This window comes from Mesoplodon densirostris, chromosome 19 (genome assembly GCF_025265405.1).
Source record: "Mesoplodon densirostris isolate mMesDen1 chromosome 19, mMesDen1 primary haplotype, whole genome shotgun sequence".
Classification (NCBI taxonomy): Eukaryota; Metazoa; Chordata; class Mammalia; order Artiodactyla; family Ziphiidae; genus Mesoplodon; species Mesoplodon densirostris.
Genome location: NC_082679.1, coordinates 47,432,618 through 47,457,307, shown reverse-complemented (window position 1 = coordinate 47,457,307; position 24,690 = coordinate 47,432,618). Strand labels below are relative to the sequence as shown.

The following is a 24,690-nucleotide window of genomic DNA, read 5'->3' as shown; positions in this document are numbered from 1 at the left end:
TGTGTAACTGAGTCACTTTGCTGTTCAGCAGAAATTAAACACAACACTGTAAATCAACTATACTTCAGTAAAATTAAAAAAAACAAAACAAAACCCTGAACACGGACCTCTGCAACCTTAGGGGGAACCACACGATTCTGCTTTCTGAAACAGGAGAACTGGCACTTCCCTTGTGGCGCAGTGGCTAAGAATCTGCCTGCCAATGCAGGGGACATGGGTTCAAGCCCTGGTCCGGGAAGATCCCACATGCTGCCGAGCAACTAAGCCCATGCGCCACAACTACTGAGCCTGCACTCTAGAGCCTGCGTGCCGCAACTACTGAGCCCATGTGTTGCAACTACTGAGCCCACACGCTGCAACTACTGAAGTCCGCGCGCCTAGAGCCCGTGCTCTGCAACAAGAGAAGCCACTGCAATGAGAAGCCCACGCACCACAACGAAGAGTAGCCCCCGCTTGCCACAACTAGAGAAAGCCCGCGTGCAGCAACGAAGACCCAATGCAGCCAAAAATAAATAAATAAATAAATAAATAAATATTTAGAAAATTAAAACAGGGAAATTGACACAAGACCCAGCAATTTCATTTTCAGAAATAATTCTACAAAACCACTTCTACAAGTACACAAAGATATATTTGCAAAAGAAAGCTCATGGAACCATTCTTTATAATAATGAAAAAAAGGAAACAACCCAAATATTCATCAGGAAGGAAATAATTAAGTAAACTAAGATACATTCACATAATGGAATGCTCTGCAGCTGTTGAAATTAATGAGGTAAATCCATATATATTGACAAAGAAAGAAAGATACCCATCAGTTTGAGTGGCTTTGTACTGGTATCCATGTCTGTGATGTACCAAGGAGTTTAAAACAGTTTGTGGGGCTTCCCTGGTGGTGCAGTGGTTGAGAGTCCGCCTGCCGATGCAGGGGACACGGGTTCGTGCCCTGGTCTGGGAAGATCCCACATGCCGTGGAGCGGCCGGGCCTGTGAGCCATGGCCACTGAGCCTGCGCGTCTGGAGCCTGTGCTCCGCAACGGGAGAGGCCACAACAGTGAGAGGCCCGCGTACCGCAAAAAAAAAAAAAAAAAAAAAAAAAAAAGACAGTTTGTGAAGGGACTTCCCCAGTGGTCCAGTGGTTAAACTCTGCGCTTCCACTGCAGGGGGGCAGGGGTTCAATCCCTGGTCGGGGTAGTTCCGCATGCCGCGTATTGCAGCCAAAAAAAAAAAAAAAAGAATATGTGAAGTATATGTCTAACGAGAAATTTCTAAACAGGTATAGACATATACATGGGAAAAAAATATCCTGGAAAGGTAAAAGAGAAGCTGTTGACAGTGACTGCCTCTAGGGTGTGGGAATGTGGGGGGAACAGGTGGAAGGAAGGGAGACTCTTACTTCTCACGTTACATACTTCTGTGCTATTGCTATATTTTAAAGTCATCACCACATATTATATTTTTAAAGTTAAAAAATACATATTGTAGAAATGTATAGACTAGTATATACATAAGAAAAAAGCTGGGGGAATATACACCAAATTATTATACCAAATATACACCAAATTATTTTTTAAATGATTAGTGTTGGGCTTCCCTGGTGGTGCAGTGGTTGAGAGTTCGCCTGCCTTTACAGGGGATGCGGGTTCGTGCCCCGGTCCGGGAGGATCCCACATGCCGGAGAGCGGCTGGGCCCGTGAGCCATGGCCACTGAGCCTGCGCGTCCGGAGCCTGTGCTCCACAACGGGAGAGGCCACAGCAGTGAGAGGCCCGCGTACCGCAAAAAAAAAAAAAAAAAAAAAAAAAGATTAGTGTTTGTATCTAAAGACACAGTTCATTATTCACTTCTGTAATGTTTTAACTTTTAACACTATTTCATAATAAGAATTGTTATAACTTCTTTCTGGAATATAGTAACTCAGGACTCCACCTCTTAAGGACTCTATGCACCACTGCTCTACATGGTAATAATTGGTGAGCAGAGACTCCTGCTTTAGGGCTGAGAGAAGGAGAGTTCAACAGTTTGTCGTGTCCTCCTCATTTTATCCTGACCCTCAACTCCACCTGAGACATCCCACCCACTGCCCATCCCATCATCAGAAATACAGCCTCTGGCAATGTACCTGGGGTTCTCCTTCCAAAATCCCAAAGTTAAACCCATAAATATTTACTGAGCTCCTGCTGTGGGCCAGGAACTCTGCCAGGGGCTGTGACAGACAAAAAGAAGGCAGTTACAATCTCTGTTCTCAAGGAACTTACAGCCCAAATGGCTCCACACCAAGTGTCCCCTGATCCATTACTCTTATGATGCCCTGTGAGGCCACTTCAAGGCTGGCAGCCTGGAAGGGGTCCCTCTGCGATAATTTTCCTCTAGCAAACTAAAACAGCACATTTTTCTACTTTAGCATCACATGAGATGCCATGGCAACAGAGGGCTGTACCAAGAATTAGCTCAGTGATGACCTAGCCAACACAAATTGGCTTAATACTTACTGAGTAAGATTCCTGGAAGAAAAGAAAGTTCAAATAAATAAGTCTCTCTCCAGCTCTCAACAAGCGGAATTGTTTCCTTTCTTCCAGGGCTGTACTTCTCAAATTTTTCTCTGTGCACCCTGCGCCAATGGAGACAGCTGTTCTCAGCTATCTCAAAGCTTAAGGGTCAATACTTTGGCACACCTATAGCCAATTCACATCACACAGTTAGGAAGCACTGGAGAGGATCAAAGTTGCCCAAATAGGGCTTCCCTGGTGGCGCAGTGGTTGAGAGTCCGCCTGCCGATGCAGGGGACACGGGTTCATGCCCCGGTCTGGAAGGATCCCACATGCCGCGGAGCGGCTGGGCCCGTGAGCCATGGCCGCTGGGCCTGAGTGTCCGGAGCCTGTGCTCCGCAATGGAAGAGGCCACAACAGTGAGAGGCCCGCGTACCGCCAAAAAAAAAAAAAAAAAAAAAAGTTGCCCAAGTAACATGCTCACACTTATAAAGTAAAAACAGACAGCTAAACTGAAGTCTCACTCACTTAACAATGAACTTGTGAGTGACAGAAAACCCCAGTACCTAGTTCAGATTTCACAGACACTAGGATTTTCTGGGGTATTCCATTCCAAGTGAGGCTCAGCTCTAGTTGTGTAAGAGGCAAACAGGTTCCTGAAAGCTGCACTTTCTTTAGCTCATTTATACAACTTAACAAGAATTGCAATTAGACCTGGACAATGTACTTATTCAGCAAACCCGCCCTCCAGTGCGTCAGCAATCCACATCTTTTCTAGGGGAATAGCCAACTGCAACTGCCCTGAGTAGAAGCAGAGCTATCTCTGATGATCAGAAATTACCTCAAGGAAATCACATAACATAAGGTAGCTTCCTACACAAGACTCAGTCTGAAGAGCAAACAGGCTTACTATGATGAGATCTCCTTTTGACATGGGATGAACTCTGGGAAGAACAGCCATTAGTAATAACAGTGGCTTCCATTTCCTAAGTTCCAACTGTGCTAAGCGTCTTATATGCATTCTCACTCCTCTCTGCAACCACATAAAGTAGGCATGATTATTCCTATTATGGGATGAGCAAACTAGGACTCAAAGAACCTCAAGATCTCATAGAAGTCAAGAACTGAATCAAAGTCTTTCTTATTCCAAACCCCATACTTCTTTTTTTTTTTTTTTTCTTTTTGCGGTATGTGGGCCTCTCACTGTTGTGGCCTCTCCCGTTGCGGAGCACAGGCTCCGGATGCGCAGGCCCAGCGGCCATGGCTCACGGGCCCAGCCGCTCCGCGGCATATGGGATCCTCCCAGACCGGGGCACGAACCCGCATCCCCTGCATCGGCAGGCGGACTCCCAACCACTGCGCCACCAGGGAGGCCCCAAACCCCATACTTCTAACCACCAAATCATCTTGCCTCCCCAGGATATGGGAAATGAGACTGCAACAGCAGTTGTGTGCTACAAGGCACAGCTGGCCCTTCCCACTGGACAAAGACACAACAGTTTCCTGGAGTGATGACAAAGATTTTCAACTAAGGAGCATAGTAAAGTCACCTGGAGAGTTTTTTAAAAATACAGATTCCTACCAGATTCCAGATATTCTGCATCAAAATCTCCGAAAATGAGACTCTTGAATTTCTATTTTGAAAAACCACCCCAGGAGATTTTAGATCAGGTTGACAAGGCTGCACCACCTACCACATGCATACGTGTGAATGTGCAAACAGGACACTCGCATTTGCTGTGCTCATCTCAGGTTCTGGCCCCTGATATGTGCTCAGTAGTATAGCTGAATCTGTATCCATTCTTAAATCAGTAACCTATCACAGTTGACTCAGCTCCTACTTTATGCCAAGCACAGAGCCAAACACTGATATGCAGACAGAAGACACAATCCCCAGGCCAACCATCAGGTGACACAACACAATAAACTCCAACAGTAGTCACATGAATTGAAGTACAGAGGAGTCAATGGTTACATGTGAAGGGAGGTTTTTCCAAGGAAATTAAATCTAAGGTGGATTTTAAAGGACAGATGTAAATTTTCCAAACTGGTGGGTGGAGGTGGGGGTGGGGGGAAAGAAGAGTATTACAAAGTGAGAAAATTGCATATCTAAAGCGAAAGGGTGTTAAAACACAGAGCTAACGGCAGATGTACATACCCCCAACAACAAACTATGTAAGCAGGAGACAGAAGTGCCCAGGTGTTGACTTCGGGGTTATGCCAGATTATGAAGAGCCCTGAATGCCCTGCTATGAAGTTTGGCCTTTACCCTGCAGGTACCAACGAGCCAGTTTTAGGCAATGAAGCACTTATTCAGATTTTCAAGTGGGAACTATCACTTCACAGTTTCAGGAGAGGGAGTGAGCGTGGGGGAGCTGGGCTTCCCCTTATAAAAGCAGAGGGATAACTGGCTTACTAAGCAGGCGACCCGGCTGGACTCAGGTGTGATTTTCCCCAGCCTGAACAAGGAAGAGACTAGCTGCCCACCGACCCTGTCGTTCAGTAGCAAAAGAGGAGGTGTGGAGTAGGTGCCAGACACGAGAAGGTAATGAGGACAACCAGGTTGGTTCACCCTGACCGATGTCGACTGGTTGAACAGCTGGCAGGACAGCTGACCACGTCCAATTGGCCCTTGGGGCCTCAGAGACGGGCTACCCAGCGCAGCAGCATGTTTCAAGGCCAGTCAAGCCTCGGACACCAGGGACCCCAAGCAGCCATCGCCTGGCCTGTTACCCACTCCCCCTAGGCCCCGGCGCAGCGGGCACAGGCCGAGGGCTCCGGGCTGGGCAGGGACGGGCCCAGTGCTCCAGGAAGCGACCGTGGCTGCAGCTCGTCAGCCCCTCCCGCCCATGGGGCCGTCGGTCCTGGCCGGGCCGCCTCACCTCGCGCGGGCGGCGGGCTCTTCGGCGTCTGGGCGACTGTGCTGACCCTCTCCGGGCCGCGGACACAGCCCCGGCCACCGCCACCGCCGCCGCCGCCGCCATCCTCAGGCGTCAGCGTCGTGGCGTCATCACAGCGCGCGCTTGACGCCAAAACAAATCCGGGCCGCCCACGGGGCGGGGCAGGGGTGGACTCGAGAGGGCCGGGCTACGCGGTTGGCGGCTCTCCGAGCGTGGCTTGCCAATCAACGGCTTCAGGGCGGGGTCAGGCTCTCTCCGGGAGTTGGAGGTGAGTCTCTGTGTCGCTCCAAGTGTCTCGACCCTAGGTTTGGGGCAGGCACCGTGGGAAGTAGGGAGAAAGTTTCAAGATTCAGGTTGGGGGCAGGGCGCTTTATAGTGCGAGGTTGGGGGATTTCCATGGAGATCCAGAGGTTAAGACTCCGCACTCCCAATGCAGGGGCCACGGGTTCGATCCCTGGTGGGGAAACTAAGATCCCGCATGCCGCGGGGCGCGGCCAAAAATAAAATAACAATATAGTGCGTGGTTGGGGACGTAGTGCATTTCAGGAGGTTTCTGGAAGTGCCTCTGGAACTCCGCAAAGGATCGGTATAAATTTAATTAACAAATCTATTTTTTTAAACTGAAATTAAAATAATTCAGGCACTCAGATATGTTGAATTTGACCTCCATCACAGCGGAGGTGCAAATGGTTAACTTGAGAATAGGTGAAATTAGTTTGGGGCCAACTTCAGAGTAACAGTTTAATTATTGTTGTTTTTATTGTTACTAAATTTAGTATATCCTGAGGCTGCAAAACAAGTAGATTAAAGAAAAATTGTTACCATTAACAGTTCCTCTATAGGGTCAGAATTATCTCACTTAACTTTACAATCAACCCAGATTCGGGGTTGAGATGGGGGGGAAATAAATGTCTCAAGTAATAAGGGGATTTTTTTTTCCTTCTTTAATAATATTTTTATTACTTACCTTATATTTACTATTGGGGCGCAATCCACGTGCTTGGTGGAGTCTTTCACTGGGCAACCATAAAGAGCAGGGCTGGAGAACAATCCAGTTTCTTTCTTTAAGGCAACAGCAGTCTTCCCCAACTGGCTGTGACTCAATAGGGATCACCATAAGGGAAATGTGGCGTAGTTCGGCAGGATTTGAACCTGCGCAGGGAAACACCAATGGATTTCTAGTCGATCACCTTAACCCCCCGGCCACAACTACTTTTGAGTGATGATGGGATTGTAATCTCCATACATCTTCCTCATTGCAGTCTGTTCATTTCTTAAAATCTTTATTGAGCCCTTACTTCATACATGGAATTGTCTTTAACTGTATAAGCTAATGTTATACTTTAAACCTAAACATATATTAACACCAATAAAATATCACAGTCTGTTTTATGTAGTAGGGCTTCATAAAAGATTTTATTAAAAAAGAAAACTTGGGCTTCCCTGGTCGCGCAGTGGTTGAGAGTCCGCCTGCCGATGCAGGGGACACGGGTTCGTGCCCCGGTCTGGGAAGATCCCACATGCCGCGGAGTGGCTGGGCCCTTGAGCCATGGCCGCTGAGCCTGCGCGTCTGGAGCCTGTGCTCCGCAACGGGAGAGGCCACAACAGTGAGAGGCCCGCGTAACGCAAAAAAAAGAGAAAACTTTAGGGACTTCTCTGGTGGTCCAGTGGTTAAGACTTCATGCTTCCACTGCAAGGGGCGTGGGTTCAATCCCTGGTCGGGGAACTAAAATCCCACAGGCCACTCAGCCAAAAATAAAATAAATAAAAAGAAAAAAGAAAACTTAAAAAATTATTTCCATATGTCTAGTGTGATGCTTAAGGGAATGAACTTAGGGGCCAAGCAAACTTGGGATCATATCCCAGCTCTGACACTTCCACAGTTGTGAACTGAACTTAAGCAAGACATCTTCCCCTCCTTAAGCTTCATGTTTCTTATCTGTATAATGGGGATCATAATCTTGACCTCACAGTTATTGTGAGGGTTGAAAATAATATAGAATTCCACACAACACCTCTATTTTGCAGACATTCAGCAAATTAATTCAATAAATATTTATTGAGCCCTTGCTATGGAAGGTGCTGGCCTGGGCTCTGGTGAAGAACACGGGGGCCCTGAGATGAAGAGGTATATTGATGCAGAGGGGACTGGGCTCAGGATATCCAACCCCCAGATTCTCCCCTGAACAATAAGCTGTTCCATGTCTGCAGAACTGCAAACGTGAGAAGCACCATTATCATGATGCTCTGGCCTGGGCAGCTGTGTCTAGGGCCCAGTCCACTTGGCTCTCAGCCCACCCCTTTCCTGCAGCTCTGGGATAAAACACACAAAGCTCTTAAGCCCCTGGCCAGAGAGCAGATTCTGTCCCCAACCCCACCCCCCTGCACACACTCCAGGTCACTCAATTCCAGGGAAGAGCAGGGACTTAGGGGGCAAAAACCAGGGGAAAGTAGGTCACAGCAGGATGGTAATCCCTTTGATGGCTGGCCAACACAATTGAGCCCCTGCTCCTGGAAGCAGCCTGCTCTTGGCCACCCACCAAGGGTGGCTCTAGGAAGACTTTTGGGGTTTGGAGCCCCAGCTCCAAATAGTATGCTCAGGTTAAGAGGGCTGCCCCAAGAAGACACATCCTCCATACTGAAGTCATTCTCAGTCCAAGCTTTTGCTGACTGTAACACTTCCTATGCAGGATTTAGCAATTCTGTTTTTCATTCCACGCACTCCCACAAGTACACTCTTTTTACCCAGCCTTAGGCTGGGTGCTAGAGACACAAAGAGGACACTTGGGGAATCCAGAGTGGGGAATTCTGACCTAGACCCAGACAGTAACAGTGAACCAGTGTTATCCGTACAGAGACAGAAGAAAGCCCAGGAGCTGTGTGGACCTGAAGGAGGCTTCTGATTCAGCTTGGAGTCAGGGTTAGGGAGGCGGTAGGTGATACTGAACAAGAAGTAGGAGTTCACCAGGAGGAAATGAGGAAGGTTATTCTGAGCACAGAGAACAGATGTACAAAGAATAAAAGGCTGGCCTTTCCTTCTGGAAGATACTGGTGGTCAAAGGGGGTGGATCTGGGAGGGTTTTTTTCCTGAACCTTCTCCTTCAGGTGATGTGAGATGGGTAAGGAATGGCTGAGAGAGAGAAGTGGGGATAAAAATACAGGTGAATGAAGTACAGGAGAAAAGACAGGGCAGAGAGTGAGTTAACTGAGGCATCTTAGCTAATTGGAATGGGAGGGTGTTTGGGAAGCGTTGCTGAAGTAGGGCTCCTACATGATAAAGTACAGTGGAGGTCTCTGGAGGCACCTGTCACTCTGGAGCCTAGTCAAGGGTCCTATCAGGCCTGATTCTGTCCTAGGGCCAACAACCTACCAGCATGGGCTCTAGTACAAACCTGGCCTGCCAAGTTCTGGACTCCCACCCCTCCTCCCCTCCCAGCTGATTACCTGGGCCCCTCTTGTAAAGCCCTCTCCAACTCAGCCCCACTTCTCCTCCACCATTTGTAAGTCTTGTATCCTTACCTCCTATCACCCTCTATCATGGTCCTTCTCTGAAACCCCCCCTTAACCCAAGGACTGACTGAGCAGGTTGCTCACTCCTCTGTGCTACGACAGAGGGGGAGTTGAAGGAGTAGACTGAATAAAACGTCCTATATATACACATAGCTGGCTTACACAGGGCCTTATAGACAATGAAAAGGAGTTTAATATCAGGATCAGTTTTTCAATTTAGAAAATGGAGGATAAAGTGGAGGGAGTGAGAGTAGAAGCCAGTGAGGAGGCCATGGCAGCGCCCACACAAGTCACGGGGTGATGGCTTGGAAGAGGGTCCTGGCAGGGACAGTAGATGACTGATCAACAGAGGGTCTCACCCTCTCTGAGGCCTCCTCCTTCCCTCAGGATTCTGCCCGTTCTGATTCTGGCTCTTCTTCTCACCATGATGAACTGGGGCTCCTCACACATCACACACTCATCTGTGCTTCCAGAAAGCCTTCTGGGATTGTTCTGACCTCACACTGCACACATCTTCTCAAAAGAACAAGCTTGTGGAGAGCGTGAGGCCAGAGGAACCCTCATTGTGACCCCAATTTCTGCAGCTCCAGGTCACCTCAGGTACTTGAATGTAGACTCCAATGGGGGCTCCCACCTTCTGGAACAGGCTCCCCTCAGATGAATCAGGACCCCAGAGAAGGAGAGGAAAGGGTACTTAATCTGAACTCTGTCTTGAAGGCTAAGGTGGTAGTTCAGCAGAGGGAGGAGGAGGTGAGATGGACAGGAGCCTGGAAACTGGAAAGAACCTGGGGAGGGGGGTGGACTGGCTGAGGGTGGGGGTGCCGACCCTCTATCACCTCACATGGCTCCTAGGGGCCAGGACAGGAGGGGCAGGTAGGGCTAGGAATGCCAGCCTGGGAGAACAGAGAAAGATGTGCATTCCCACACATCTTGGGTCACCACCAGAAGTCTTGGAACCTGCTGGCAATGGAAAGCTCTGCACTGCCCCTGGGAAATGAGTGTTTGTGAAGAGAAAGACTGAGTCCCCTATGGTGGTCTTCAGCCCGCCCATCTCGTCCTGGGGATCAGCTTCTTGAGGCCTCCCCCCCAGCCAGGTGGGCCGCAGTGGAAAGAAAGGAAGGAGTTTGGTACAAATATAAATACCTTTAATGAAAGCCGAGCGCCTTCTGAGGAGCCACGACGACAGCCACGGGGTGGGGAGGTGGGGGGGCGGGGCGTGCTGCTACCCAGCCAGACCGGCTAGGCCTGAGGACCCAGGAGGCAGGCGAGTGCCAAAGCAGCCGCCAGCAGAGGGGGCTCGGGGGCCAGAGTGGGTGCGGGCGCTGTCGCCCGCAGCGTCTCCTGGTTGGTCTCTGGGCCCGTCCCGTGGTCCTGAAGGCGTACAGGGGTGCCGCACAGAGTGTGCAAATTATCTGGGTGTGGGGCCCGGCGAGCTTCTTGCTGTAGTGACTCCCACACGGCGGCGGCCTCCTCGGGGCAGCCCAACAGGACTCGCGAGGCACAGGTGTGGAAATCATTCCAAGACCTGTCAAGGGTGTGGGGTTAAGGGAATTAGGTGGGGCAGGGGGCTTTGGAATGGGAGGGAAGAGGTTCAGACCCCAAGGGTGTGGGGTTGGGTAGCTGCCCTCACGCCTGCCCGTACCTGCAGACACTCTCCAGTTCACCTCCGCGGCCCATGCCGTCCCCCAAGCGGATGAGACACTCAGCAAAGCCCTGGTATATGGTGTCACAGCGGCCTGGGACCGCTGTGGTTGCTGCCAGGGGAGATACAAGGACTGGGGGTGGGGGTGGAGAATAGTTGATAGGATGAGGCGGTGTGCCCTCACCATCCCCCCCCACCCCCCGCCGCCAAACCCCAGGGGCTTGTTTACCAGGGAGCGTTCTGGGGACGTGACTCAGCGTGAAAGCGGTGCCCCAGGGAACTAAGGGGCACATCTGGGGACCACCTGCCTCTGCCCACTTCTAGGCAGACCTGGACAGGATAGGTGGGGATGGGGGAAGGAGAAGCCTCGTCCCAGGGGTTGGCTCTTCTTCCGAGCTTCTGGGTCCCAGGTCAGGTGAGAATGGTCCAAATGAAGGAGTACGGACATGGTGAAAGGAGGCAGGTCCCCTGGCAACGTCCAGCTTCTCTGCAGCCTAGACAATCTTTGTTTGGCCTTTCCATCCCCTCCCCAGAGACAGGTGTTTTCTGACGGGTAGGGCAGAATAGAGGGGGTTGGGATCCAGGTTCGACCCTAAGAGAGGACCTCAAAGGTCCCACGGTTGGTCTGGGAGTCCCACAAGAGGTCAAGTCTCCCCTTATCAGGATGGGGACTGTGGAATTTGGGGGCTCTTCCCTCTGAAACTAGGGTTCAGTTCCCACCCTCACTTTACATCCTGAAGCCACTGGCCTCCCTGGAGCCCTCTCACCTCCTCTCCACCCTGACTCTCAGCGCTCAGGAAGGCTGTGCCTCAGCTCCCACACAACCTACACCCAGCTGGGGAGGGGGTGTGTGGACTGGGCTGGGTCCAGCACACCGGCACTCACCAAGGGGCGGCAGCAGCAGCAGCAACAGCCCCAGCGCACAGGGCGGTTGCCGGCGGTGACAGAAGCGGCAGCACATCGTCCCCAGGCTGGGAGCCTAGTGCCAGAGCTAGCAGCTTGGAGTGCAGCCCTTCGGCCCAGCCCCCAGAAGGAGGAACTGTGATTGGATGGGGGGTGAGGGTGGAGCTCAAACCAGCCAGCAGCCCCGCCTCCCAGTTCAGATAGGCAAAGAAGGGAGGGACTCCAGAGAGGAGAACCCAGGGGCACGGGGTGGTGCTGAGCTGATCCCAGGGCCCTTGCCTTGCCTCAGAGATGGAGAGCGGAGATCTGGGAAGGCAGTTGGGCAGATGAGGGTGGGTGTCCAGGGCCCTGGGGTGGGTTGGCCTAGACAGAGCTCCAGGAGAGGGGGCAGGTAACAAAGGGCAGTTATCAAAGTCATGCCAAAGACATACGAAAAGCACACACATACTCCATTTTATTCCAAAAGCATTTAATTGAATTTCTCAATGTTTTTCAAAAACAAAAAGAACCAAACTGGTGGTAAAAAGGAACATGGAAAATTCAACTAATCTCAGGGGTCATGCTCCAGGCATGGCAGAACCCAAGAAGGCACAATACCCACCCTGGGCCCAGCCTAAGCCTGCTGGCTACCACAACCTATAGACCATAGCCAGTGCTATCCCCATCAAACACGCCAGAGGTGGGAGCCTGAGCAGGTAAAGGGCAGACGTGACCCTGCTTTGGCCTAGGCCTGTCTGCTGACCTTCAGTGCCACCCCATCCTGGGCAAGGCAGGCTTAGCTAAGGGAGGCTGGGGGTCATAAGGCCGTGCAGCATGAGGCTGAGACGCCGGGCCGCTTTGCCAAGTGAGTTGTGTGGCTCCGCCTGCAGGAACTGGAAGAGCTTCTGGCGCACCTGGGCCATGACGGAGCCCATGTGGTCCCGAGTGATGGGGTCACTGTGGTCCAGGTGCATCACAGCCTCTTCCAGGTAGCTGAGGATTTAGGAAAAGGACAGGCTACAGGTGACCTCCAGCAGAGAGGAGTGCCCCCTGGTGGCAATGAGGCCCAGAGGCTGATAACGGAGGCCTCAAAGCCTGAGATGGGTGGGGACAGGGGATTGGTGGAGAAAATTAAGGAGGGGAGTCAGGCAGGAGTGGGAGTCTGCTTTGAACTGCTCCCCGCCCTTCACCACAGCCCTAGTCCCTGACTATGCCCACTCACCTGAGCTTGAGGTCAGTTCGAGTGCCAAGGTCAGAGGCCAGTTGCTGGATGAGTGAAAGGAGTACAGGCTGGGAGAGGGGGCAAGGTGGCTGCCCAAAAACCTGGCCTGGGTCCACAGTTTCACACACGTACAGCACCAGGTTCAGGTCGGCAGCTGTCAGGGCCTGAGTAGAGAACAGAGTTTATAGCTAATGTCAGGATGGAATGCCTGCTTGTCTGGCTATGTGGCCTGGGAGAGGATGACCAGAGTAGGGCATCCTGAGGGGGATGCTTTGGGGTCCAGAGAGAGCACTGTGTGGCTGTGTTGTTACTCTAGGGAATCAGGAAAGGTTTCCTGAGAAGAGTAGTTCTGAAACAAGGTAGACTGAGGTAGGAAGGAAGGGATCCAGGGTCCAGACAGAGGGAAAAGCAAGGGAAATGCCCTAGAGGCCAAAGAGAACCAAAAAGAGTCTGCTGAGGCCAGACCACCCAAAGCCTGATGGGTAGAGTGGAATGTATGATGTGTGGGTCTTGTCAGGAGACTCCTGACTATCTGAGCTTAGTGCCCGGCTTACCTGCTGGAAGGCCTGATTGAGGTGGCCCTGCTGCAGCAGCTGCAGGATATGGGCTTGCTGGGCTTGGCAGTCGAGGTGGGTGGCAGGGACAGGTGTGCCAGCAGCTGAGCGCATGGCCTGCATGATGCTAGAGGTGACGGCAGCCTGCTGCTCCTTGAGTGCCACACTCACCTCACCCTTAACAATGCGCTGCACCTGTGCTAAAATCGCCTCTTGCAGGCTGCAAAGGCAAGTCAGGGAGATGAGGCTGACAGGCAGTTGGGTCTGACCCTTTCCAAACCCACCACCTAGCTCAGTGCCCTGCCCACACACCTGCCCACAGCCACGTGCAGTTGGTGCTGCACCTCAGCCCGAACGCTGCTGGACACGGTAGCCGCCATCTGCTCAGTGGCCCCCTGCAGTGTGCTGACCAGGCCCCGCAGCTGGGCCAGCACGGGCTCCCGCGCCTCCTGTTCTCGTGCCTTTCGGCTCTTCATGTGGCTCTCCAGCTGCTGCAAGTCTGAGAAGTGACCATGGGGGCCATGAGAGGGATGGTAGGGAGAAGATGATAGCCCTTCCCCTCTTCGGGCATATGACCCTACTCACATTCCTGCGTGCCCAGTCGGAAGCTATCATTGATCTGCTGGAACATGGCCTGGCAGCTCTTCTCGAAGGCGGGCAGTACCACGCTCTGGAAGGCTTCACGGTAGGCGGCCTGCATTGGCCCCTGTAACGTGTCTGCGGCTGCTCGGGCAATGGCGTCTGTTAAGTTCTGGGGGTGGAAGAAGGGGCTGAGTTGAAAGCTGAGCCCAAGCCCACCAACCACCAACCTCCCTCATCTTGGGCCCCACAGCACCTTGGACTTCAGCAGCTTGGAGATATTCTCTTTCATGCTACCCTCCACGGCTGTGAGTTTGGTGGCCACCGAGTTGCTCAGTTGGCCTGCCACGGGCTCCAGACTCCTAGACACACCTGGGACAGGGTGAGGAGGGAAAGGTAGAGCCATGAGAGGAAGCTTGACAGGTAGGGGGCCCCACTCCCATCTGGCCCACCCAGAAGTCTCCATGCAAAACTCACATGGAGGAACCGTCTTCTTGATCTCATCCCGTATGCTGCGCTCCAGCCGCCCAGCCACAGCTGAAGATAGCGCTTGGGACAGCTGTTGCGTCAGCTGCTCCTGCAGCTGCCCACCACGCTGCTGTCCCTCGGCCAGTGCCCGCTCCAGTCGCCGCTCTGCATTTTAGCTAAGGAACAGGGCTGCAGCAGGTCCCATATCCCTTCCTAGGCCAAGAATGCTGCTGCCACCCCATGCTGCACCACTGCCCACAAGGATACGCTCCTGCTCGTGCCGTGACTCTAGGGCACGTTCTACGTGGCCCGTGACGGTGCTCTGCAGGCCTTCAAGTTGGGTGCACAGACGCTGTAGCAGCTCTTCTTGGCTGTGCCGAAGCTGCGCCAGCTCTCTCTGCTGTTGCCAAATTAGTGCTGGCCAGTCCTCAGGGGCCTCTGCCACCTGCCAGAACACCAACAGTCACATGATGCCCGCCCCGCCCATCCCCACACACCAGACCAGGGGAAGGCTTGGACCTTACCCCACCCCCACAGGCAGGAGTCCCAGAAGCAGAAAGGGTGTTTGCTCGCTCACCTGGTGCTCTGTGAGCCGGGATCCCACGGACGAATCCCTGCCATAGAGGAGAAGTGCCTCAGGCCACGTCAAGCAAGCAGCCTGAAGACCACCCCTCTCCCTGGCCCCAGGACCCGTCCTACCCGTCATCCTTTTTGCCCTTTCGCTTGAGCTTGGGTGAGGCCCGAGGGGATCCTTTGGTCTTCCAGTCCTTGGCAGGAAGACGTGGAGTGGGAACTTTGGTGCCAAAGCCCCCTGCAGCAGAGGCCAGGCTGGCCACCTCGTCATCATGGTCGCTGTGGGAAGGGCAGGGAGAGAAATAGGCACCTACCCACTTGTTGGCCCTCCCTGTGGGAGGAACAGTGCGGGGTGGTGCCTACCTTTGCTCGGCACTGGCGTCCTGACTGTCATGTTGCTGCAGCAGGTGATAAGGTGGTCGGTGAAAGGCCAGGCTCTTGTGCTTTTCCTGGAGGCCATTCCGGGGGCTGGGGGGACAGGCCAACTCAGCAGTGGATGACTCTATCTGAAGCCCCTACCATCAGCACATTTCCCCCTCCTAAGCTCCTCACCTCTCTGCCAGGCTGCTGCAGGTCTCACGAGTGATGTCTGGTGCCGTAGGCCAGACCTGACTGTCAGGGGCCGTGGCCTCCTGGGTCAAGGCTGCCTCCAGGAGGGAAGGGGTACTATGCCGATCCCCATCCCCAGGGCTTCCATCCAGGCTAAGCTGGGGGCCAAGCTCGGGTCCCGGCCGGGGCCGTGGAGACAGCAGGTGTAGTGCTGAAGCAGCTGAGGCCATACTGTCCGGCTCCAGGCCCTCCGGAGCGGAGGAGCCAAAGCCACGGGACAGCGCCTCAGATGCGATCTCAGGGATATCCTGGGACAGGGCAGTGGAAGCTGAGGAGATAACATCGGGGGAGCGGGTGCGGCTGGGGGACGCCTGGGGTAGCCCCAGGGGCTCCACTTCCTGCAGCTCCAGGGATAGTGTAGCGGCAGCAGTAGGCACCTGAGGTGGGCCAAAGGTGGGAACTTAGGGGGTGGGAAGTAGGACTGAAAGGAGTACAGAGACGAAGCGCTGGTGTGTGTAGTGATGAGAGATGGGACAGTGGGGAAGGGGGAGGAAGGTCAAAAATGGCCGCAGCCCAGGAGGAGAGGAGGTGGGGATGGAAAGGCTGAGGATCTGCCCTCCAGGGACACCGGGGACTGAGATACCCTCAGGGGAAACATGGACCACCTGAGGAAGAGCAGGACCAGAAGACAGGGTGCTGTGGGAGGAGACTGCCGCCAGCCTTCCCACTCCCATATACCTGCTACACTGCACTTCACACACACCCACATACGCACCTGCCCGGGCCCTTTGGGAGGCAATTTGTCGGCCGGACTTGGGAGCAGGCCAGGCAGGAGGCTACGTGGGCTTGCCTGCAGGCTGCTGCTGCTGCTCATTGTCAGACCACCATCCAGCTGTAGCTTGGGGCTCAAGGTCAGCTCCTCAGGTGGCCTGCTGGCAGGAAGGATGAAGTGTAAGCAGCCAGAGCATGGCATCACCTGGCATCACCTGGCACCAGCCCCTGACACGCCCTAACTCTGACCCGCATTTCACCTGGGCAAGGAGGGGTCCACGGCCGAAGTACTGCTCATGGCAGACACCGCTGTAAGAGAGGAACTGCTGCTGCTGCTGCTGCTGCTGCTGCTGCTGCTGCTACTGGAAGATGCAGCGATCTGGGGAGATGTGGAGAACGAGGGCTGTGGCTGTGGGGGGCACTCCCAGGGCCTCCCTCCCTGCGCCCCACACTCCTCCCACAGCATACCTGCTGCAGGGAGGTGCTAGGTGTCATGAAGGCGTCAGGTGTCATCAGCTTGGGCTTGGTCTCACTGCTCAGACTGAGGAAGTCGGCAGGTGCAGGCAGCTCCACGATGCGTCGGAGGTCAGGCTGGGAGCCGTGAGTGGCCGATCCCAAGCCCTCAGAAGCCAGTTCTGGTCGAGACTCTCCAAATGCTATGGGAAAAGCTGCCACTTGAGTCAGATCTCAGACCCCAGTCAGAACCTGCTTTCCTGTCACCCCCAACTCACCAAAGTCCTCATGGGCAGGGTGTGTGGGGAGCGGGACCACCACGTCAGGGTTCAGCTGTGGCTGGAAGCGGATCTGTACATCTTGCAATGCCCTGCAGGGAGAGCAGGGGGAGAATATGAGAGTCAGAGTCAGCAGGGTAGGGAGGGGCACAGACAGGGCACAGGCGGGCCTCCCCAGCACACTCACTTAGTGTGCACACAAAAGAGCTTGATGAGCACACCAGCTGCAGACTCCATGGCACCCGCTCCGTGGGTCCCATCTGCAAGGACAATGTGGACGACTCAGGCCCTGGCCCTCTGTGCCTCAGCACTCCTCTACATCCCAACACACATGCCTGACCCTGAGCAGCTCACCAGCCCCTAGGCTGTCATTCTCTTCCTCGGCTGGCAGCACCTCAGTGTGCCGCAGCCGGCAGCGACTTACAACCTGGATACCGAAGCTCAGCACAGGGTGGGTGAGCAGGAACTCAGAGATGGAGCTGAAGCAGGCACGGCCCTCCTCCTGGTTCTGCAGCAGTTCCATCACGTAGAGGACCTGCACAGGTAGCGAGTTCACAGCTGAGCTCAGGGGCTGGGAAGCTGTGGATGTGCCACACACACCCTTGTCCTCCCTGATGATATCAGCTCTGCCCAGAGTGTCCCCACTGCAGCCCACCTTCCGTTGCACATCGCTGAGAATCAGGTATTCTGCTGAGAGGTCCAGGCAAACCTTGAGGCTGGGGGGCACCCTCACTGGGCTGAAGATATCTGGGGAGAAGCTGGAGGGGGTGGCCACAAGGCAGGATGAATGAGACTGAGAGGGTGGAAGGAACCCAACCCTGCCCCTGCCCAGCCCCACAGCCCCTGCTTACCGAATGGTCTGCAGGCAGGTCCAGGACACCGTGCACCACATCTTCAGCTCCCGATTCTGGTCAGCGCCAGTAATGAGGAACCTCCAGAAAGGGACCCTGCAAAGCAACAAGGCACTGAGTGGCTGGCTGGGCCCCTGCTGGGAGCCCCAAGTGCAGCCCACCACCCTCCTGCCCGCCCACTCACTCACTCAGGATCCTGCTTCTTGTGGTTGTCACAGAACAGGAGGCAGGAGAGGGGCCTCCCATCGTGAGGTTTCCACTCGTGCAAACACCTGCAGGCAGGTATATGAGTGGCCTGAGTGGGTGATCTGATCTCCTACCTGGGGGAGCCCAGGCCCTCAGGCTCCACCTTACCTTGGCTCATCCTGCCCCTCAATGTAAATCTGCCAGAACTTGACGAAGCCATCATGACTTGCAGTAGCCAGGACAGTCCCATCAGGTGAGAGGGCCCCTTCACTTAGGCACTGGGAAGAACCCAAAAAGCCTTGCTTTGCCACCTGACTAGAGGTGGGAGCAAGTCCTCCTCAGGTGAGGATGGCAGTGAGCTAGGCTGACCCAAAGTGGATCTGCGTGTTTGTATGAAAGACAATGAATGGGGGCGGGATGCTGTAGAGAAGACCAGATCCATAGGGTGCATGGTTAGGTGTGAGGGCCACAGGAGACGGGTCCCTCTGTGCTCCAAGTTCCCATGGCAGAGTGCTAGAAAGCTATCTGGGCAGCTGTGGTAACAGGGAATAGATGAGGGACACAAAGGGGTGGGGAGAGGAGGGCAGGAAAGGCAGTCAGTTCCAGGCTTACTGTGCTGTGGCCTTTTACCACGATGAAGCCCTGCTTGATCTGGCTGACATCCACGGGCCAGGTGCTGTGGTTGGAGCGGAGCATGTCCAGGTCCCATACCTCAGCCTGGCAGGTACAGGGAGGTGAGTGTTCAGCCCATGACCACACCATTGCTACTTGGTCCCCTCCTCTCCCCCCCATGCCCAGCCCCCTCACCCGGTCCTCATGCAACAGGGCCACCGTTGGGCTGCCCTCCTCACAGCAGTCCTCACTCTCTTCGGGGATGAAGGGGCACCAGATGATCCTGCGGAAGTGGTTCAGTGGAGTGCCCTCTGGCTGTCGGATATGGACCAAGATCTCTTCTCTGAGCAGGGTGTTAAGGGCTAGGCAGGTGGATAATGAGGTATGTCTGGCAGACCCAGCTCCACCCACTTTTCTTCAGTCCCCCATCCCACCCTGGGAAAGGATACTGAATTTTGCCATTAACCAGGGCCAAGCGCCACACAAACAGGTTGCCTGCCTCATCCAGGCAGGCCAGCTGTGGGGAATTGAGGTGTGCAAAGGCCAGATCAGCCACGCTGCCTGTGAAGCCTTTGAGCAGGGTCCTCTCTGAAGTGCTGACACTGATCACCCGTACCATCGCTGAGCCGTTGTTGGCAGCTAGAATCAGGAGAGCGGTAGGCCATGAATAGGTATCTAGGCCCAGGCAGCAGCAGAGAAACCCTGCCCTTGCCTGCCTCTCTGCCACTACCAGTCTCAATCTCTGTTTTCTCACTCGGCTCCAGAAGGCCTGGCAGAGCTGGGGCCAGCACAGACAAGCCTTCCATTATACCTCTACGGTCTGAGTGGGCTGAGTGACCGGACAGTAGAGCTGCATCTCTGGGCTACTGCATCTAGCAGTAACTAGCAGAACACCTCCCTCCTCCGTACTGTGCCTACTCACCCCGAATAGCATAGGCCAAGAAAGAGTTGGACACAGCGATCAGGTTGCCATAGTAGTATTTCTGCTCCCAGTCATACTTGGCGACGGGCTGGATTTTCACCTGAGAATCAAGAGTGAGGAAGGTCATAGAAGTCGAGGGCTGGGGCAGCTTTCCTGGAGCTGAGGTAGCCCCCAGCATGCCTGGGGACAGTAGAGGCCATATGCGCAGGCCCAGCCACCCATTCACAACTCTTGGGGCCAGATTCCCACAGAGACTTGGCAGCCAACCCTCGCTTCCTGAGACTGGGATACACTACCTGTCTGTCAGGATAGTCCCCATAGGTACTGGCAGCATGGAATGGGGGAGGGACAGCCTAAGTGTGCCCCATCCATTATACATGCCATGACATCCTGGTGCCCACCTTGTTGCTCCCCCGTGCCTTGCTCGAGATGCTAGAGTCACTGCTGGCCACAATCTCCACCTCCTTGGCCAAAATCCCGATGCAGGTGGAACTGTCGTCTCCTAAGAGGCAGCTGGGGGGAGGGGTGCACAGCGTGACTCTTGTCCACCCAAAGTCTCAATGGGCAGGGTTGTGGGGAGAAGATACAGACACTCTGGTGAAAGTGTAAAGTCCCAGATGCCCAACTCTGCCTGGTTCACTGGTCCCCAAACCTACAGCTTCCCTTGCTCACCTCCCTCCTTGGGAATGGCCCTACTTCCATGCTAAATCAGGTGCCCAAACTTCAGATCCAGGCCAAGCCCTTGAGCTTGTCGTTGCCCCTCATCCTAGTGCAAACTCAGTGTGCTTAAGTGTTCCACCCCAGGTCATCTAGTGGGGAAGCAGCAGAGGCTGCTGGACCCTCTCCCCTCACCTTATGCCTTTAATTCACAAATGCCTCAAAGACCCCATCACCACCACTGCCATCTCCCAGACACTCACATGACCTGCTTTTCCTGCAGGTTAATAGGTGGCATGGCTCGGAGACCAGGCTTGTTTGTTGAAGTACCATCACCTGAGCAGAGGGGGTCTGGGACCAGGAGCCCATTGAGATCTCCATTGTAGGCATTAGATGGTCGCTGGCTCTCTGCACTGGGACCTAGAGACAGAAAGGGCCACTCTGATGAAGTTATTCCACCTGCCCACTGGCCTCTCCTCCTGCAGAGCTTCACTCAAGAACCATGAGGTGCTCTAGGAACACTCAACAAGGCTTGTCAGTGGGGAGGAGGGCCCTTTGTTCAACCTTTATTCCATAAACACTGATGGTGAACCCAATGCATGCTAGGACCAAGGATGAGCATGAGGCTCTTCTACCTGGGGGAAGGGTATAAGAATGCTCTGAGTCCAGTTAATACTCAGGCCTGGGTCAGTACAGAGGGACTCTGTGTATTTGAAGGAGGGCATGGGAAGGGTCCGGACAGACTTTACAGACGAGGTGCCATCAGAGCCAGCGTGGCTAGAACACACAAACATGGGAAGGATGGAGGGAAAACAAGGCTGCAGAGGTCTCAGGTATGAGGCTAGGGTGCTTAGATTTTCCCTGTGGTAATGGGAGCCACAAAAGTTTTAAATGGGAAAGTGACATGATCTGCTATGGCCAGAGGACTGACTGCTCTAAAGTAGCATGCAGGATAGTTGAGAATCCAGGTGAGAGATACCAGGGCATACACCAAAGTAGCGGAGGGGTTGGAGAAGAGAGGGTGGGCTTCTAAGGCATGGAAAGACATGATAAGATGTGGAAGTAAGAAAGGAAGGAGACTGTCTGACACGGAAATGGCTCAGAAGAAGCCACCCTGGAGGAATGGACATGAAGGAGTTGGACAAAGATTAGAGAAATTATGGGGTAGGGTGTGTAATCAGGAAAGACAGCTTTTCAGTTGTTTACCATTGGCCGTGTTTCAAGCACCCTCATAGGTTCAGACACTACTCCAGAACTCCCAGGTAGCAAGGAGAGTAGGGCCTCATATTCAAGGAATATGACAAGTTTCTAGTCACAAAACTGCCTGGGGTCTCACATGGTCCTCCAGTGAGAGGAGACAAGCAAGGGCTACTTGGCAAACAGGGGAATCAAGTACCAATCAATAAGCAAAGAGTTAAGAGGAAAGACTGCAGGCCACCTCACTTGCATCAGAGCCACCTTAGCTGCTCAGGGGTAAGCTGACCACTCTCCCTTCCAGGCAGGCTACCATGAGGACAAACAAACAAGCTACACGTTACCCATGCCAGGCTCTACCAAACCTTTGTGAAGACTAGTCTGCTAGCAGCTAATAAGCATGAGAGGGCAAGGCCAAGCTCATGAGTCCAGGGAGCACACACTCCAGGCCTGGGGAAAAGGGCTTGGTAGTTCCAGGCAGCAGATAGATTTTCTCAGAGATTAGAGGTTAGCTAAACCCAGGAGTGAGCACCAGTGCCTGCTTCCAAAGGGAGCCAGTTTGGGCCTTCCAGCAGGTTTCAGAACAGGGTCTGAGGAAACACCAATTCTCAGCTCTGGCCACTGCATATCCACACCACCATTACCAGCCAGTCTCTCAACCACTACAACATTTCATGAAACTTTGGTACTTTCACATATGCTATTTCCTCTTTGCAGAATGTCTTTCCTGACACCCAAGCCCCTCTCCATATTACAAGACCTAGCCTAAACATTGCTCTTCTCTCAGATCTGTTCTCAGGCATTCTCCAGCCCCCACCCCACCCAACCTATCCCCATCACAGTGCCAAACACTTCTCTCTTTCAATGAGAATAGCCTTGTATTACACCTTGTTAGCTCTGTGTCCTAGGAGCTCAGTGAGGGCAGGAGCAGCTTTGAGGTACCACTGCAAACCCAAGAAAAGTTTAAACGAATGGACGTAAACTAGGGCTTGCAGATGTTTGTAGCCTAATCCAATCAGGACTGTGCAGTCTGTGATTTGCCTTAAACCCAAAGAGGACACGGAATTGGGGGTGGTCACCTTCCTCCCGAAAATCAGTTTCAGAATCGCATGCCTGGAGTCTGTATTCCAGAAGGAAGGGCAAGTTGCATAGGGAGATCAGCGGCTCTTCAGCACAGCGCCTAGGTCTAGATCCAGAACTCCGCATACAGAGCCCAGACTAGGCCTCTGAACTATGGCAAGAGGGTAGGGAACCCGGGCCAGTCCCAGGAACACTAGAGACGTTGCGGCCAGGACACCTGGTGGGCTCTGCGAATTCAGAGGTGCCTCACCTTCAGCCGAGACGCTGAAGGACGAGGCAGAATGGCCCGGCTCCGGGATGGGGAAGGATCGCACCCAGGGGTCTGCGCCCTTCAGCAAGCACGCTCAGGGATCTGCCGCTCCGACACTCGTCTGCCCTCACCAGCCGGGAGGATGCAGAGCCGGTCCTGAGTGACCCGAGGGCCATGAGGGTGGCCGAGGCCCGCACCGCCCTTCTGCCCGCTCACCAAGGACCCACCCCCACCGTTCCGGCTCACCCCCCGCGGGCCGGTCCAGCTTGAGGATGTCCCGCAGGTGCTGCGTGGCGTCCTCGATGTCGATGCTCGCGCAGGAGGAGGCCATGGGCCCAGCCGCGGGCACCGGGTCCGCGCCGCGTTCGTTCGCCGCCGCCGCGCACCGTCCAGCTGAGCACAACCCCGCCAGGACCAGACAGTGGGACCAGTCACTACACTCGGTCCACCCAAAGCTCGCAAACCGCCGCCCGCGCCGCGTCCCTGAGCCCCGCCAACCCCACCAACCGCCTCCACTTCCGGCCCGCCCCAGACTCGGCTCCCGGAACCTGAGCGGAGCGGAGAAGAAAGGTTCCGGGCTGGGGGTCGGACGCTTCGCCCCTCCCGGAGCCCGCCCCTACCGCGGTCCTGCCCCTGCGCTAGTAGGGTCTGGGGAGTTCCTCGAGGCTGAGGCTGAGGCAGAGCAAATGTCCACCTACTGGACCGCCCAAAGCGCCCTACTTGCCTCAGGATATCCCGCCCGGTCCATGTCCACTCCCAAAGCATGGGCTCATGGTGGGCCTAGGACCGGGTCAATTTGGTTGCCCAAGCTGAATCCCTCAGATGCCCCAGGAACAAGCTAAATTGGCAGGAGCCTTGGTTTTCCCTTTGGGAAGTGGGTCAATGTAACCCAAGACCTGAGGGGACCCGTGGAGTCACAGACCCAAGAATTGCAAGGGCAGAGGAGATGGTCCCACCACAAACATCACATTGTTCCCTAATGTCTCCCAGAATCCCCCTGCATGACCTGGCACCCTCAGGCAAAAAGAAAGGAACCGTAGTTTACAAACACCTCTTTATTGCAGACATTTCAGGCACAGGTACATGGAAAAGCTGTATTGCAGATTTTACACAGGGTGGTTTAAGAGGCAGCAGGTTTCTACCTCTCTCCCCAACCTCCACCCCCCAAATACACAGCAGCCAAGAAATCAGCCCCATTGAAATCTCCTGAGTATGCTGTCCTTTCAAACAGCACATCATTCAGCCCAGTGCCCAGTGTAGCCAGGCAACCAGTGGGGGTCTGAGGAAGTCCTTGGCTTCCATCCATAGTGCAGGAGGGAAGGGGGCTGTGCAGGTCAGGCAAAGCTGTGGTGCCCTCACCAATCCTAAAACCCCTAACAGGGCATCAGCCCAAGTCCTGGGTTTGGTTCTAGCCTGTGGTTGCTACCTTGCCACGAGTTTTACACCACCAAGGTCTCAGGGCTCAAGGGCTAGATTTGTACTAGGCAAGGCTTGTCCCCAAAACTGAGGAGCAGAAACTGCCCCAACAGCTGAGACTTCCTGGGATTTGAAGATAGTGTGAAGGTGTGTGTGTGTGGTCAGGGAGGGAATTGGAGGAGGCCTAGAGATGTCTTGCAGAGGTCTCGGGGGTGAGAAATCCTAGAACCTAAATCCCTCAAACTCAGAATGCTTTCTTTCATAGTTCTAGATCTATACTCCAACCCAACCAGGCCTGGCTCCACGGGCATTGGAGGCTGGCTGTTCGAGTTATTCCCCTTTGGGTAATGATATCCACAGCAGATGGTAGAGCATCAGAGCTGCCCTCTGCTTGGCTTGGGATTTACGGGGCACACTGGATGTGATCCTGACCCTTCTGTGCATAGAACAGGCCCTTCTCCCTCAAACCTCTGCTCATACTTGGTCTTGCTGAGCCCTCAGTTCAGAGGGCCTGAAGCTAATGGGCCATTTTTGCCAAGGCTTTTCCATCTTCAGTGGGGTTCTGGGTCATCTCACATGTCATTAGAGCCTTGACCCTACCCAGTGTAGAGGTCACAGGAGGTGTCGGAACTGACTGCAGAGGCTTCAGTGCAAG

The 24,690-nt window shown here is 54.1% G+C and overlaps 3 protein-coding genes across 5 annotated transcripts in view; all 3 read right to left on the bottom strand.

The window, feature by feature from the left end:
• PSKH1 (protein serine kinase H1) overlaps positions 1-5,472 on the bottom strand; it is a 37,160-nt gene extending 31,688 nt beyond the window's left edge. Inside the window, exon 1 of the mRNA XM_060085005.1 lies at positions 5,369-5,472. The gene's annotated coding sequence lies outside the window, so the exon portion shown is untranslated. The remainder of the gene's footprint in view (positions 1-5,368) is intronic.
• Positions 5,473-10,135: 4,663 nt separating this feature from the next.
• On the bottom strand, positions 10,136-11,499 carry NRN1L (neuritin 1 like). Its single transcript, XM_060083170.1, has 3 exons — positions 11,424-11,499; positions 10,539-10,671; positions 10,136-10,421 (listed from the first exon to the last, which is right to left on the bottom strand). Exons 1-3 carry the CDS (start codon positions 11,497-11,499, stop codon positions 10,136-10,138), a joined length of 495 nt encoding a protein of 164 aa, XP_059939153.1.
• A 374-nt stretch (positions 11,500-11,873) lies between these two features.
• EDC4 (enhancer of mRNA decapping 4) lies at positions 11,874-23,135 on the bottom strand. 3 transcript variants are annotated; one of them, XM_060084366.1, is made up of 29 exons: positions 22,866-23,135; positions 20,359-20,515; positions 19,840-19,951; positions 19,439-19,538; positions 18,966-19,155; positions 18,712-18,859; positions 18,517-18,621; positions 18,073-18,182; positions 17,907-17,990; positions 17,719-17,814; positions 17,523-17,625; positions 17,222-17,402; positions 17,055-17,127; positions 16,868-16,959; positions 16,605-16,792; positions 16,397-16,515; positions 16,141-16,297; positions 15,369-15,802; positions 15,180-15,284; positions 14,943-15,095; positions 14,821-14,857; positions 14,511-14,688; positions 14,253-14,408; positions 14,032-14,147; positions 13,782-13,947; positions 13,509-13,695; positions 13,197-13,416; positions 12,643-12,806; positions 11,874-12,413 (listed from the first exon to the last, which is right to left on the bottom strand). In XM_060084366.1, the coding sequence occupies exons 1-29, from the start codon at positions 22,948-22,950 to the stop codon at positions 12,221-12,223; spliced, it is 4,209 nt and encodes a 1,402-aa protein (XP_059940349.1). In that variant the 5' UTR covers positions 22,951-23,135; the 3' UTR covers positions 11,874-12,220. The 3 variants fall into 3 exon arrangements, with proteins under 3 accessions (XP_059940349.1, XP_059940347.1, XP_059940348.1); XM_060084364.1 differs by having other exon boundaries at positions 16,141-16,294; XM_060084365.1 differs by lacking the exon at positions 22,866-23,135 and adding an exon at positions 22,620-22,724 and having other exon boundaries at positions 16,605-16,804.
• Positions 23,136-24,690: the final 1,555 nt, after the last annotated feature.